Source organism: Pollachius pollachius, assembly GCF_949987615.1.
Source record: "Pollachius pollachius genome assembly, chromosome: 3".
In the NCBI taxonomy this organism is placed as follows: Eukaryota; Metazoa; Chordata; class Actinopteri; order Gadiformes; family Gadidae; genus Pollachius; species Pollachius pollachius.
In genome coordinates this window covers 23,036,716-23,048,343 of record NC_136936.1, presented here as the reverse complement: position 1 = coordinate 23,048,343, position 11,628 = coordinate 23,036,716, and the positions used below count along the sequence as shown (strand labels likewise).

The window sequence follows — 11,628 nt, the reverse complement described above, 5'->3', positions numbered from 1 at the left end:
TAAAGCAAGGGCAGCATACTAGTCGTGTACTGAATGTTGACACTCAAAGCAATAACTTCCAAAAAACACAACGTTGCAGCCTCACTGAAAGCAAGCTATGGACATAAGAAGGAGAGGCATCACCATCTGTGACCTCGCCCTGACAACAGTTTTCTTCTCTCTGGCGAATAATAAGAAACAGTAGATTCCAACGGATCTGGACATATTCATCTCCTGGAATCAAACTTAATTCACAACAAGACTCGAGCAATCACAAAGATGGAATCATTCAGTTTGTTTTGAACCAGATCAGCGACATTAAACAGCAACCAGGACTGCGACAACAGCAGAGATTGCCCGAGTTTTTGGTGAAAAATAACTTTAATAAAACTCCTATGAAAACAAAATACCAGCGAAACAATAAAAGCCTGTACATTTGACAATATCCAGTGTCTGGGAGACATGTAAAGGCTAGCAGTGGGAAGTACAGCAGCATCACACATAAACCCACCGGGACCTCCAGTTTGAGCTCGGGCCTGAAGCCCAAGGGTTCATATGCAAATAGATACAGTTCATATATTTGTTTATGGGTATTGCACAAACAACCAATGCAGGTGCTGCAGGGAGCACCCAATGTTGAAAAGCCAGATTGGAGCTTTGTATCGCAGTGTCCCTCACCCTGCTATATCAAAACCACCAATACATTTCAAATGACATCGGCACTTATTTGCGAGAACATTCAACTTTGGAACAAATAATTACAAAATATGTATTAACAATAAAACGACCAAAGTTTTTTCTCTTTAGTTTGGTCCTAAGAAAGGCATGTTACATGATTCCGATATTGTCGAGATTATTAGCACAAGGTGGATTGTGCTTTGAAAGGCTCACAAGCTGAGGCAAGGTCCTATATAAGACATGAACTCCTTAAAGCGGATATATTTAGCAGAATTGCTTTTATTTACCTTTGTTAAAAACAAAAAATCTGATTGAATTAGATAAAGCAAAAAACAAAAAAAAGCAACTTTCCGGTCAAACTCAAAAAATTTTTTTTTACTTTGATAGAAAACGTTGAGTTCAGTAATTCCTTTTCTGTGCTAGGTCTTGTTCATGCAAGGTTCCAGTGTTTGGAATGTTCCACGCTACCCCTTAGCTTAAAACGGTGGACGAGGCTCAAGGTATTCGATTCCTCTGCTTCTTTTAAAAACTTTAAAAACTTGTTCCTCTCACACACACTTCTGTGGAGCAATAAAGTAGTCTGGCACATAAAAACAAAACGAGAAAAACAAAAAAACCCAGAAGATATAATCTTAAAACGGCAAAAAAATTAAAATAAAAATATACAATCTTCCCGCACTTGAGGCACACGGTTGATGGTTAGCAGGAGGCAGTAAAGGAACAAGAATGTTGTGATCCTTTGTGGCCGTTGCATATAGTTTGGCTAAGTTTTAAGACTTCTTCCGGTTTCCACGTCTTTTTTCAGTTTTTTGCCGTCCACACCCGTCGTTTATCTTAGAGAGTACAGTAGTTGGGCGTGGCGCGTGATGCCTCCGTTGGCTCTGTGCGTGGGACCAGCCGTTGATGTTCTCTGGACACAAGTTAGCCAACCCACACTTGTCCTCTGAAGCACCCCTCTCCCTCATCAGTCAGTGGGCCGGAGCCCCCAACCCCACGGTCAGTACGGCGATAGGGGCTGGCGGCTGGGATTTGTTGTGGGGAGATACAGGAGAGAGACGATAGAGTTTGGAGAGTAAGTTCCTTCCATGGGTTGCATGTGTGTGTGAGTGTGTGCTCGGTCACCGACTGCACTTGTGCAAGACCTGCAAGTGCCATAGGTTATTCCACAAATATGTCAAAAGGCCTGAAAGAAGTTCTCTTTGTTCTGTCTTTCAGTCGCTCTTCCAGAACGACATAAGGAAGTGAGCGGGGTGGGTAGGTGGGGCGGGGGGGGAGCGGGTGTCTTCTACATTCCCTTCTTTAAATATATAGATAAGTTGTCTCTATGCGTCTCTCCGTGGCACCCCCTTCAGCCCCTTGCCCTCCACCCCCCCCCCCCCCCCCCCCCCCACCCCGTGGGGGGGCAGCTGCCCTAGGAGCGGTTGTCCTTGGCCACGTTGTGAGCCATCCAGTTGACCTTGGTGGTCCAGCTCTCTCGCAGCGCCTCGTCAAACTTCTGGCGGAACTGCTTGAGCGCCTCCTCGTCCGTCTTGCCCAACGCCAGGGAGTCCTGGGGGGGAGGGGGGGAGAGGGAACAGGGGTTGAGGAGGAGGGAGGAGAGGAGAGAGGAAACAGGGGTTGTGGAGGAGGGAGGAGAGGAGAGAGGAAACAGGGGTTGTGGAGGAGGGAGGAGAGGAGAGAGGAAACAGGGGTTGTGGAGGAGGGAGGAGAGGAGAGAGGAAACAGGGGTTGAGGAGGAGGGAGGAGAGGAGAGAGGAAACAGGGGTTGAGGAGGAGATGCAGCGCAAGCACCGAGACGGAGGCAGAGACGAGGACCAGGGAGGGAACGAGGCCGCAACAGGAGAGATAGAAATACCTTATCTCTTGATCTTTGAACAACCAAAACATGTCCGACACCGGTGTCAACTATGGTTGCTAAGCAACGGCCGGCTGGCTACAGATACAGATGATAGCAGCGCTGGTTATGTCAGCGCTTGATGTCATTGTGTTACGTTAGTTATAGAAGAAACCACTTTAACGTCCAGAACACAATCACGCTATAGTTGTTGCATCGGTAACGGAACGCTTACATGATTTTAAAGGTTAGCTGGTATGCAGACGCTCATCAAGGCATGCATCCACATGCATCTGAACACGGCGGCACTGTGCATTATGATTTCCATTCGATCAGTCTGTGTATGAGAGTGAGTGAGTGAGTGTATGTCTGTGTGTTACCTTCAGGTACTGTATGTCTTTTACGGAGGTGAGCTCTGGCAGCCCAGCGGTGAGCATGAGGGCGAACAGTGTGATGAAGAGGTTCCCGTTCTTCCTCAGGATTAGATAGGCCCCCTCGCAATACTGACGGAAGCTGGTGGAAAAGACACAGAAAAGATGTATCAACCAACCAAGCGCTAGTGGTGTAGACAAATAAAAAGGGGGCAGTCTTGACATATAAAAATTTAGCGTCATCACAGTATCGTAGTATAGTATGATAGTATAATTCCCCTCATCCCTGTCTTATACGAGCAATTATCAGATTCATCCCCTCTTGTTCCATGCAAACACATGGAAGTGGCTCAGACCACCAACAAGAAGCTGGAACACACCTTCCAAACTTCTCTGTGTTGCCCGTCTTGCCCTGCTGGATGACGTGGATGAAGTCATGCGTGAGGATGAAGGGCACACGTTCCCGCTTGATGCCGAACTTGGACTTGAAGTTGCCCAGGATGTGGCCAAAGTCAATGTGGAAGAGCTGGGGGAGAGACGATGAGCAAATCAATGACGACGATGATGATGAGTGACTCAACTTTTCTAGCATCTTTAACGGCCTCTCTTTTTCTGTTTTACTTAAAGCTAGTGGTAGGCAATGTGGAGAAGTAAGAAATTTAAAGGTTTGCAAATTAAAAAAGAGCTAGCCCACTAGCTTAAGAGATAGGTCTGACCTAGCCTTGTGGAAGAGTCCGGTCATCTACAATGAGTGCGGGTTGGTAGGTAGACAGACAGGTAGGCCATCCAATCATTACCGTCCGAATTAAATTATTCACTCTACATTACTAGGCTTATCTTGCACACATGACCACTGTGTATAACGGTGTTCCTCTCTGGCCCTCAGACTGACCTGGCCGGTGCTGCGGACCATGATGTTGTCGCTGTGGCGGTCTCCGATGCCCAGCACGTAGGTGGCCACGCAGTAGCCAGCACACGACAGGGTGAACTCCTCGATGGCGCGGTCCAGTGCGTCCCTGTCATCGTTAGGACAACACAAACACAGCCGGTGATCATCAGTCCGTGAACCCAAAAAACTACTTGCATCAGCACCTGGAACTCTCTTCATACAGATGTGGCCCCGGTCTCACCCCCAGTGCACGGGCTCAGAGACATGGAACCTAGGCGTCCTAGCTTGGCTCGCTAAAAGTGACCCATCACTGTCTGAACGGTATCGAAACCATACACATTCAAGCAGTGAAAATGCTCCATAGTTTGGAAGTCTAGATTGTCGATTTGTATCTATTCGATATTGTAACCAGGTTGGTCTCACTGAGATCGAACCTCTCTGAAAAACGTACACAACACATTTATACAACATAAACGTTGACATGCAAGTAATGTATAGGCTGTGTTAACACCTATATAGTACCTGCCTTGTATTTACATAATGCAAATTAAACAGCTAGTTAGGATACTTTCTTAATAAAAAATAAATAGCTTTGGTTAACAAGTCACATGTGGTAACTCTGGCCAATAATCAAAGGTCTGAGGCTAACCCTCACCCTGAGACAAGCAGCATCGTGCAGAGTCCTCCTTACCCAGAGTTCTTCTCCTTCAGCCAGTTGAGCAGCGCGTCCTTGTTGAAGGCCGCGGCCGCCGCCACGTTGCTGCTGGTCAGCTGGATGTTGGCGATGGTGTCCGCCGACGACACCACCTCAATCAGCCCCGCCCGGTCCCCCGTGGCCAGGCATCCGTAAGGAACGATCCTGCACCGCACAGAGGCAGACGCATCAGGAAGAGCTCGCTCCATTCACAACACAAACACGTACACACACCATGTAATGCTTGCTCCTGTTCCTTACCAAAAGGAAATATTGGTTACAACAAGGGAGAACTTAAATGGAAAAGTTGGTATTTATTAATTCATCTGATGGAAAGTCAATTCTATCAGGGATCAATTTACCAAGGAAATAACTCATTGCAATCTTTTTATGTATTTCTAATACAAATGTTGCATTTTCCCTCCATGTCCACAGGAGGGCTGTGTTGATATAATCTGCAGGATTTAAAGCATGTGGAAAGGTTGAAAAACTAACTGCTACTCTTCTAGGTTTAATAATAGATACTGCCTAAGTTGTCCACATCCTACAGCACCACCCAACCCGGAGAAATGCAGACACATGGGACTCAAGGAAATACAAACCCAATCCCATAAGGACTGAGAGAACAGAACTGATCCTCGTCTTGGTTGGGGAGAGGTTTAGAAGGGAATGAGGAATATTAATATGAACAGCTGCCGACAAGCTAGGGCACGCAACGCCCGCCCGTCTGTGCATTCAAACAAACACACACACACACACACACACACACACACACACACACACACACACACACACACACACATTAGTTTCCCCCTGCTGAAGAGAGAGCACACACATACACACACACACACACACAGGCTCACCTAAGATCCAGGCTATTCTCCTTCCACAGCAGGTCCATTAACCTCAGAATCTGTAGAGTCAACATGTCCTGTCTCAAGTCTGTGGCAAGAGAGACAGGGATAGAAAGACAGAGGGACGAGAGAGAGAGAGAAGAGAGATCAGTGAAAGGAAACCAAACACCAAGCAGATGATGCACATGAGTCATGACTTGTTGAATAACATTTGAACAACTGTTGAACAGCTATTTGGAAAAACGCTATAAATATATATATATATATATGTGTGTGTGTGTGTAGTCCTACCGTCTCCGTTCTTGAAGATGATGCCCAGGCTGTCTCCACGCAGCAGCTTGTTGTGGTACACGATCCACAGAGGCTTCATCTTGGAGTCCATGTAGCGACAGCGCTCCACACTGAGGGCCGCCAGCGAGGACAGGGAGAGGGAAAGCACCGGGAGAGAGAGAGGGAAAAGAAAAGTTCAACAAGAAACCAAGAACCACACAGCCACAGACTCTCTTCTCTGGTTTCTTGGCCGTCTCTGACCCTCGACTGAAAAAACGGCTTTATTGGTCAAACGGCAGTTGCATCAATTTAGCACGACAATCACCGTGTCTATGCTGTGGTTTAGCACACACTACATCCTGTACACCGCAGAGCAGGGCTTCTTCCCCTGGGTCGCCTCAGGACCCAAGAGGCCTTTTCAGTCAGCGGTGGTGGGGCCACAAACGCACAGAAACATCTTTTAGCGCAAGGATCACGCATTCTGGGGTGCTAAGGGGTTTAAGTGCGTTGTCAGGCCCCAGCCCACCATCCGACCGCATCGTGACCCAGAGCTGTAGGAACGCTGCAGAAGAGACTCAACACTTGCCTACTGACTGCAAGGGGTCGGCTGCCAGCAGAGAGCGGCGGGCTCCTTGGGACTCACTTGATGCCGGAGAGCTGGATGCTGGGGTTGAGCGGTGAGTTCAGGTCCGACAGCGTCTCTGAGTAGCCGCTCTGTCTCAGGCACGTCATCATGGCCTCCTTGGTTAACATGGCCTCCTTGGTCTTACTGCGGGCCGTCTTGATGGTGCCCAGCTTAATGAGTTCGTTGACCGACTTCAGCTTACTCAGCGCTTCCACCTACCAGGGGGTTGGGAATAACATATAGATGCATTCAAAGAAGGGAGTACTGGCAGAGCGGTAATGTACACAAGGGTCAAGGGGCCGACAGAGGAACATTATGGACTCTAAATGTGTGTCAATGTTAACAGTGACGCTCCGAGAGCTAGTTGATTATTGAACTAAACTCACGCATACTGAGATATTGTATGAGCCCCATAAGCCATGCTCTGTCATGCGTATCAAAGTCAATTCATAATTGAACAGCCAAAAGCCATATAAGTAGTGGAATTAATGCAGAATAAACCCTGATCTAGAATGATTTTCCAAACAAGCACAACAGGACTTTCACCACACACACACACACACACACACACACACACACACACACACACACACACACACCTCGAAATAGGAAGTGGAGAGCGCTAAGACAGTGCTGAAGAAGTGGAAGAGGAAGGAAGTGCCCAGAGAAGAGAATGTCCTCCAGCGTACTACTTTTGTGGGCGAAGTTCAAAGGTCAAATGTGTGTTTGTGTGTATCATGACCCTGGGCCTGTCAATAAACTGTGTACTATTTGGGTCCTTGCCTGGCGGATGTGGCAGGGGTGGTACACTTCACACGCAGAGTTTAAGATGGGAAGAATAGACACAGAATAACCATTCATGCCCAGGTCACATCCTGCAGCATGCCTACACACACACACACACACACACTTCTTCACAGATATATCATCTTTAAGCACAGTATGTGTGTGTGTGTGTGTGTGTGTGTGTGTGTGTGTGTGTGTGTGTGTGTGTGTGTGTGTGTGTGTGTGTGTGTGTGTGTGTGTGTGTCCCACTATGTTTGTTGTAAGTCATTTGACACAGTTGCGTTAGGAATCAGTGAACACAGAAGATTAAAGGAGACATATTATGGTGTTTTCCCAACAAGTAAACATAGTATTTGAGGTCCAGAAAACATGTTTTTGAAGCTGTTTGCTGGAAATAGCTTTTAGGAAAGAAAATCTTGCCTACCGCTATTCCCCTTTGTTTCAGTCCCTTCAGAATGCGCTGTTTCTGGTGTCTGTAGCTTTAATGCAAATGAGCTGCTGCCCATTGACCAATGAGCTGTCAGACTGATAATATCTCACTCAAAGAATCATGTACAGACTTTTTTCAAAGTTTGGGTGCGTGTGGGAGCACCAGAGACCCAAAACAACACCCCAAATCCCAGGAAAAGCATAGTTTTCATAATATGTCCCCTTTAAATGATCCACAAAGAGGAAAAACCTCACATGTCTCTGTATTTCCTTTTATGCGTGTCCTACCTGCTTCTTAAGGACCTCAATATGAGGGATGCTTCCTCGACAGTAGGCTTCTAGGATGAGGGCAAACTGGATGGAAACAGCAGGCATGTGGATCTCTGACCTGTAGGGGCGGCAGAGGCAACACATTGAGCCCAACCCAAACCGTCTCTGTCCTCGTGTGACCCGCCTTCTGCAAACAACACGTTTCACTTGTTTTTATGCACGCACAACTGGCAAGGTGTGTGCGTGGGAGCTCATAGCAACACCCACCGAAGGTGCCAGAAGAGGAAGTGACCGATCTTGCGGTTGGCCTGGGCACGCTCCAGCAGGAAGCGCGTGAGGGCGCAGTCATAGTACGGCTCGTAGCGCAACACCTGCACCAGCTGCAGCAGGTACTGAGACAGCTCCTCGTCGCTGGGGACACACACACACACACACACACACACACACACACACACACACACACACACACACACACAAAAACAGAAGCAAAGGGAGACAGAGAGAGAAATGAGAGGTAGAGAAAAAAAGGGTTAAATGTTTGCCAGTTTGATAAGACCCGAGGTTAATTGTTGACATTGTCAATGTCGAGTCGTAAATCGGCCACGATTTATTTGGCTGGGTGTGTGAGTGTGTGAGTGTGTGAGTAATTGACTGAGTGAGTGAGTGTGTACCTCATGTCCCGCAGGCACCTCACAGCGTACTCGCGGACGTACTGGTCGGGGTAGTTGAAGTCCAGCAGCTCCAGGGCGTCCCTGGGGCTCAGCCGGGGCCAGATCTGGAGCAGGGCCTGGAGCTGAGGCAGCCACACACACATCATCATCATCATCATCATCATCATCACAACCACCATCCTCAGCATCACCACCATCACCATTTTTACACCAATATGCTGGCCCACATACTCACACTCGGCACATCAAACCTCATACTCAAAGGTCCTCTTCTGAACATTTCTTCAAAAAATATTTTTAGATCATTTATGAAGCTGTTATAATATGTTATAAGTTGATCGGCCTGGCGTCCAGTCATTGATTACAGAAATTGGACAACCATGCAAATTGTGTCAGGCCTGTTGTGATGTGAATGAAGAACGGTTGGCCGCTGACAGGGCTGTGTATTCTGGATTCGGTCTGTGAGCATCTCCGCACATTCTGCCCTCTGCCCTGGCTAACCTGGGCCATATCCTCGTGCTTGCTCCACTTGACCGACAGCAGCAGCTTGGGGAGGGACTGGGGGAATTTCAAGTGGCAGTCGTGGCGCAGCGTCCAGATCAGGTCCTTCTCGTTCTCACACAGCTGGGAGAGCGGGTCGCGCTCCATGATCTCCTTCAGCTCGATATGGAACTTCTTCCCCCCGCGCCCCTGGAGGCGGGAGGAGAGAGGGAGTGGAGGGAGAGAGGGAGGGAGGGGAGAAGGAGCGGGGGAGAGGAGAGGAGATTGAGAGAGATCTCTTACACCAAACAACCATCCTGCGCCCTCTGGCAGCGCTTCAAAGAACACGTTCGGTTGAGGCCCAGTATCACGTTTGTTGAGGGGCTCTTGGCAGCCCAGAGAGCGTTAACAAATAAACTGTGTTCCAGCATTCCTCCATCTATGAGTTAGTAAACAAATTATGTTTGACTTTGGGCTGCTGTATACATGGACACATATTTGGAATCAAAGTGGAATCTAATCCAATAAATAAACAGGTAAATCTGGCATTGTTCTTGCTCTCAGTACAAAATAGCGCTTTTACAATGTGACGTCACATAGCAATGATAATGTTATTGGTTGCAATCTTGTTTGGTCATTCTTCAGTAATTAATGGTGAAATCATTTGTCATTATGGGAGGATATTGTTGTGTTTGAAACTGCCACGTTTCTCATACGAGACATGGCAATATTTTTTTTTTGCATTAGCCTAGGTTAAGTGAATGTTTACGTTAATTTAGGACATGACTCAATCAAGTCGTAACAAAATGGCGGTTTATCGGCAACAGGGAATCCCATGGGGCATTCTGATGTACAAGCCCTATACAACCACAGATATGAAGATCACGTTTGTGATGGCATCTTTGTTTGCGTCCCGGCAGATTAAAGTTATGGTAAACCAGGGATGTAAAACAGATACTCTCTCCTCGATATTCCCTAGAAACTAGCACTGGAGAAAATACAATAGAGCTCTGCCAATGGTTGCTGCGTTAGCGCCAAAGCCAGTAATTTGCAGGGTTTAAATGATTTAAGCTTTTGATATCACACTGCTGAATGTTGCTACGGTAACCTGCCACTCCTCATCGGCAGCTCTTGCTGAAAATGAACCACTAGATGGCAGCATGCAACCAGGTAACAACGATCAAATTCCTTTTACAACTAAATGATTGTCTTTGAATCTACAAAGGATTTGTACTAGCATGTTGCAAGGGAATTGTCCGCAAACATTAGAGCTATTAAAAGGTGATTTCAGTCTAAATACATACAGATGTTGTTTACTGAAATCATATCGGAATTACCTTGAAAGTCTTTCCACTTCTATCATTTTTTGGCATTAACCATTCATTAAAATCTCAAAGCTAATGTTATTAGTAATGTAAATGCAGTGTTTTCAACTGTCTGTTGGGATAAAATTACACTATGGGACTGCTTTCTGGCTTGATGTTCAAAAATGTAACCATCCCAAAATGAAACCACATGGATGATCACCGAGTACGGGGGTGGATTAGCACATTCAGTCCAGTTTTCTGAATGGTGCTTGCTTTGGGTTTCCTAGGAAACTAACCAACACCGCCTGACATGCTGCGACTCAAAAAAAAGAAGGGGGGTGAGTATTTAAAGGAAATTAAATGAAGGTAAGGAGAATGGGAGTAATAGCTTTGTATTTGGCCGGCGTGCGTTTTCATGCTCATGTCCCAAACTCACCATGGGAACGAGGTCATTGGCTTTTGCAATCTCCGCAGCCTTCTCCAGTATCTGTGAGGACAAGAAACCGGCGTGAACGTTAGTGCCTGCAGATGGTGCATGCCTCACACGTCGCACACACACGTCGCACACACACGTCGCACACACGCGCCAGCCTGCTCGTATTCACAACTTTCTGTCATCGTGTCTTAATGAAGGGCACCGATGATGGGCTTCCTCCGAGAGATGCGGAGGAAGTGGTGGTGTCAGCAGGAAGTTCATCCAAAGTGAGAGGTGTGTGTGCGTGTGTGTGTGTCATCAATCAACCATCAATCAAGCGGATGTGATGACTTGTGCATGAGTGTGCGGTATGCTTGTTTGTGAGTATGTCATTGTGTGTGTGTGTGTGTGTGCGTGCTTGAACCTTGTCGAAGGGCGGGAAGACGATGGGGTGCGAGGAGTACTCCTGGAAGTGCACGTGCAGCTCGGTGGCGTTCTCCGTGTACGGGTTGGTCTGGATGGTCCCGATGGGGTTCAGCATCTCTTCAAGTTCATCTACACACACACACACACACACACACACACACACACACGGTTGGAGCAAGGGGCTTCAGAGAGTTGTGTAGTACAGTGAATGAAGGAGCCGCACAACAGGTTCAACGGGTGCCGTGACACACTGCCGCTACGTGGTGTGTCCAGGGCCTACCAGGGAAGGACGACCAGCTGTGCAGGATGACGTCGCCGGTCTTCAGCTGGCCTTTGTAGTCAAACACCATGGTGTTCACCCAAGCTATGGGGTAGTGCTGTGACAGAGAGGAGAGGAGAGGAGAGGGGGCGCAGGAATTACAAACCACTTCCTAGAGTGACACTTGAAGTACACAACGTGAAGTAGGCACTCAAGGGCCTCCCCCCTGTGTTTAGGTGGTTACTTTGCTCTATTGACTCTGCTTGAACCCTGATAATTATGCTCAGAGATGAACTCATCCTGGCTACTTGGTGCAGCACCATAACCAGATTTGAAGCACAGTGCCTTGCCTTCGGGGGGGCATGGTTTCCTTGGTGTGGGAGGAGGAGGA

General features: G+C 47.5%; 1 protein-coding gene across 1 annotated transcript in view; it reads right to left on the bottom strand.

Moving 5' to 3' along the window:
* Nucleotides 1–347: 347 nt before the first annotated feature.
* Nucleotides 348–11,628, bottom strand: part of pik3cb (phosphatidylinositol-4,5-bisphosphate 3-kinase, catalytic subunit beta) — a 50,599-nt gene continuing 39,318 nt past the window's right edge. Inside the window, exons 10-24 of the mRNA XM_079733332.1 lie at nucleotides 11,259–11,355; nucleotides 10,977–11,107; nucleotides 10,574–10,624; nucleotides 8,852–9,040; nucleotides 8,351–8,472; nucleotides 7,947–8,090; nucleotides 7,698–7,797; nucleotides 6,213–6,409; nucleotides 5,591–5,700; nucleotides 5,309–5,387; nucleotides 4,443–4,610; nucleotides 3,755–3,878; nucleotides 3,243–3,388; nucleotides 2,872–3,004; nucleotides 348–2,206 (exon numbers count right to left, since the gene is read on the bottom strand). Of these exons, the coding sequence (XP_079589458.1) occupies nucleotides 2,069–2,206; nucleotides 2,872–3,004; nucleotides 3,243–3,388; nucleotides 3,755–3,878; nucleotides 4,443–4,610; nucleotides 5,309–5,387; nucleotides 5,591–5,700; nucleotides 6,213–6,409; nucleotides 7,698–7,797; nucleotides 7,947–8,090; nucleotides 8,351–8,472; nucleotides 8,852–9,040; nucleotides 10,574–10,624; nucleotides 10,977–11,107; nucleotides 11,259–11,355 (1,929 nt within the window). The 3' untranslated portion in view covers nucleotides 348–2,068. The remainder of the gene's footprint in view (nucleotides 2,207–2,871; nucleotides 3,005–3,242; nucleotides 3,389–3,754; nucleotides 3,879–4,442; nucleotides 4,611–5,308; nucleotides 5,388–5,590; nucleotides 5,701–6,212; nucleotides 6,410–7,697; nucleotides 7,798–7,946; nucleotides 8,091–8,350; nucleotides 8,473–8,851; nucleotides 9,041–10,573; nucleotides 10,625–10,976; nucleotides 11,108–11,258; nucleotides 11,356–11,628) is intronic.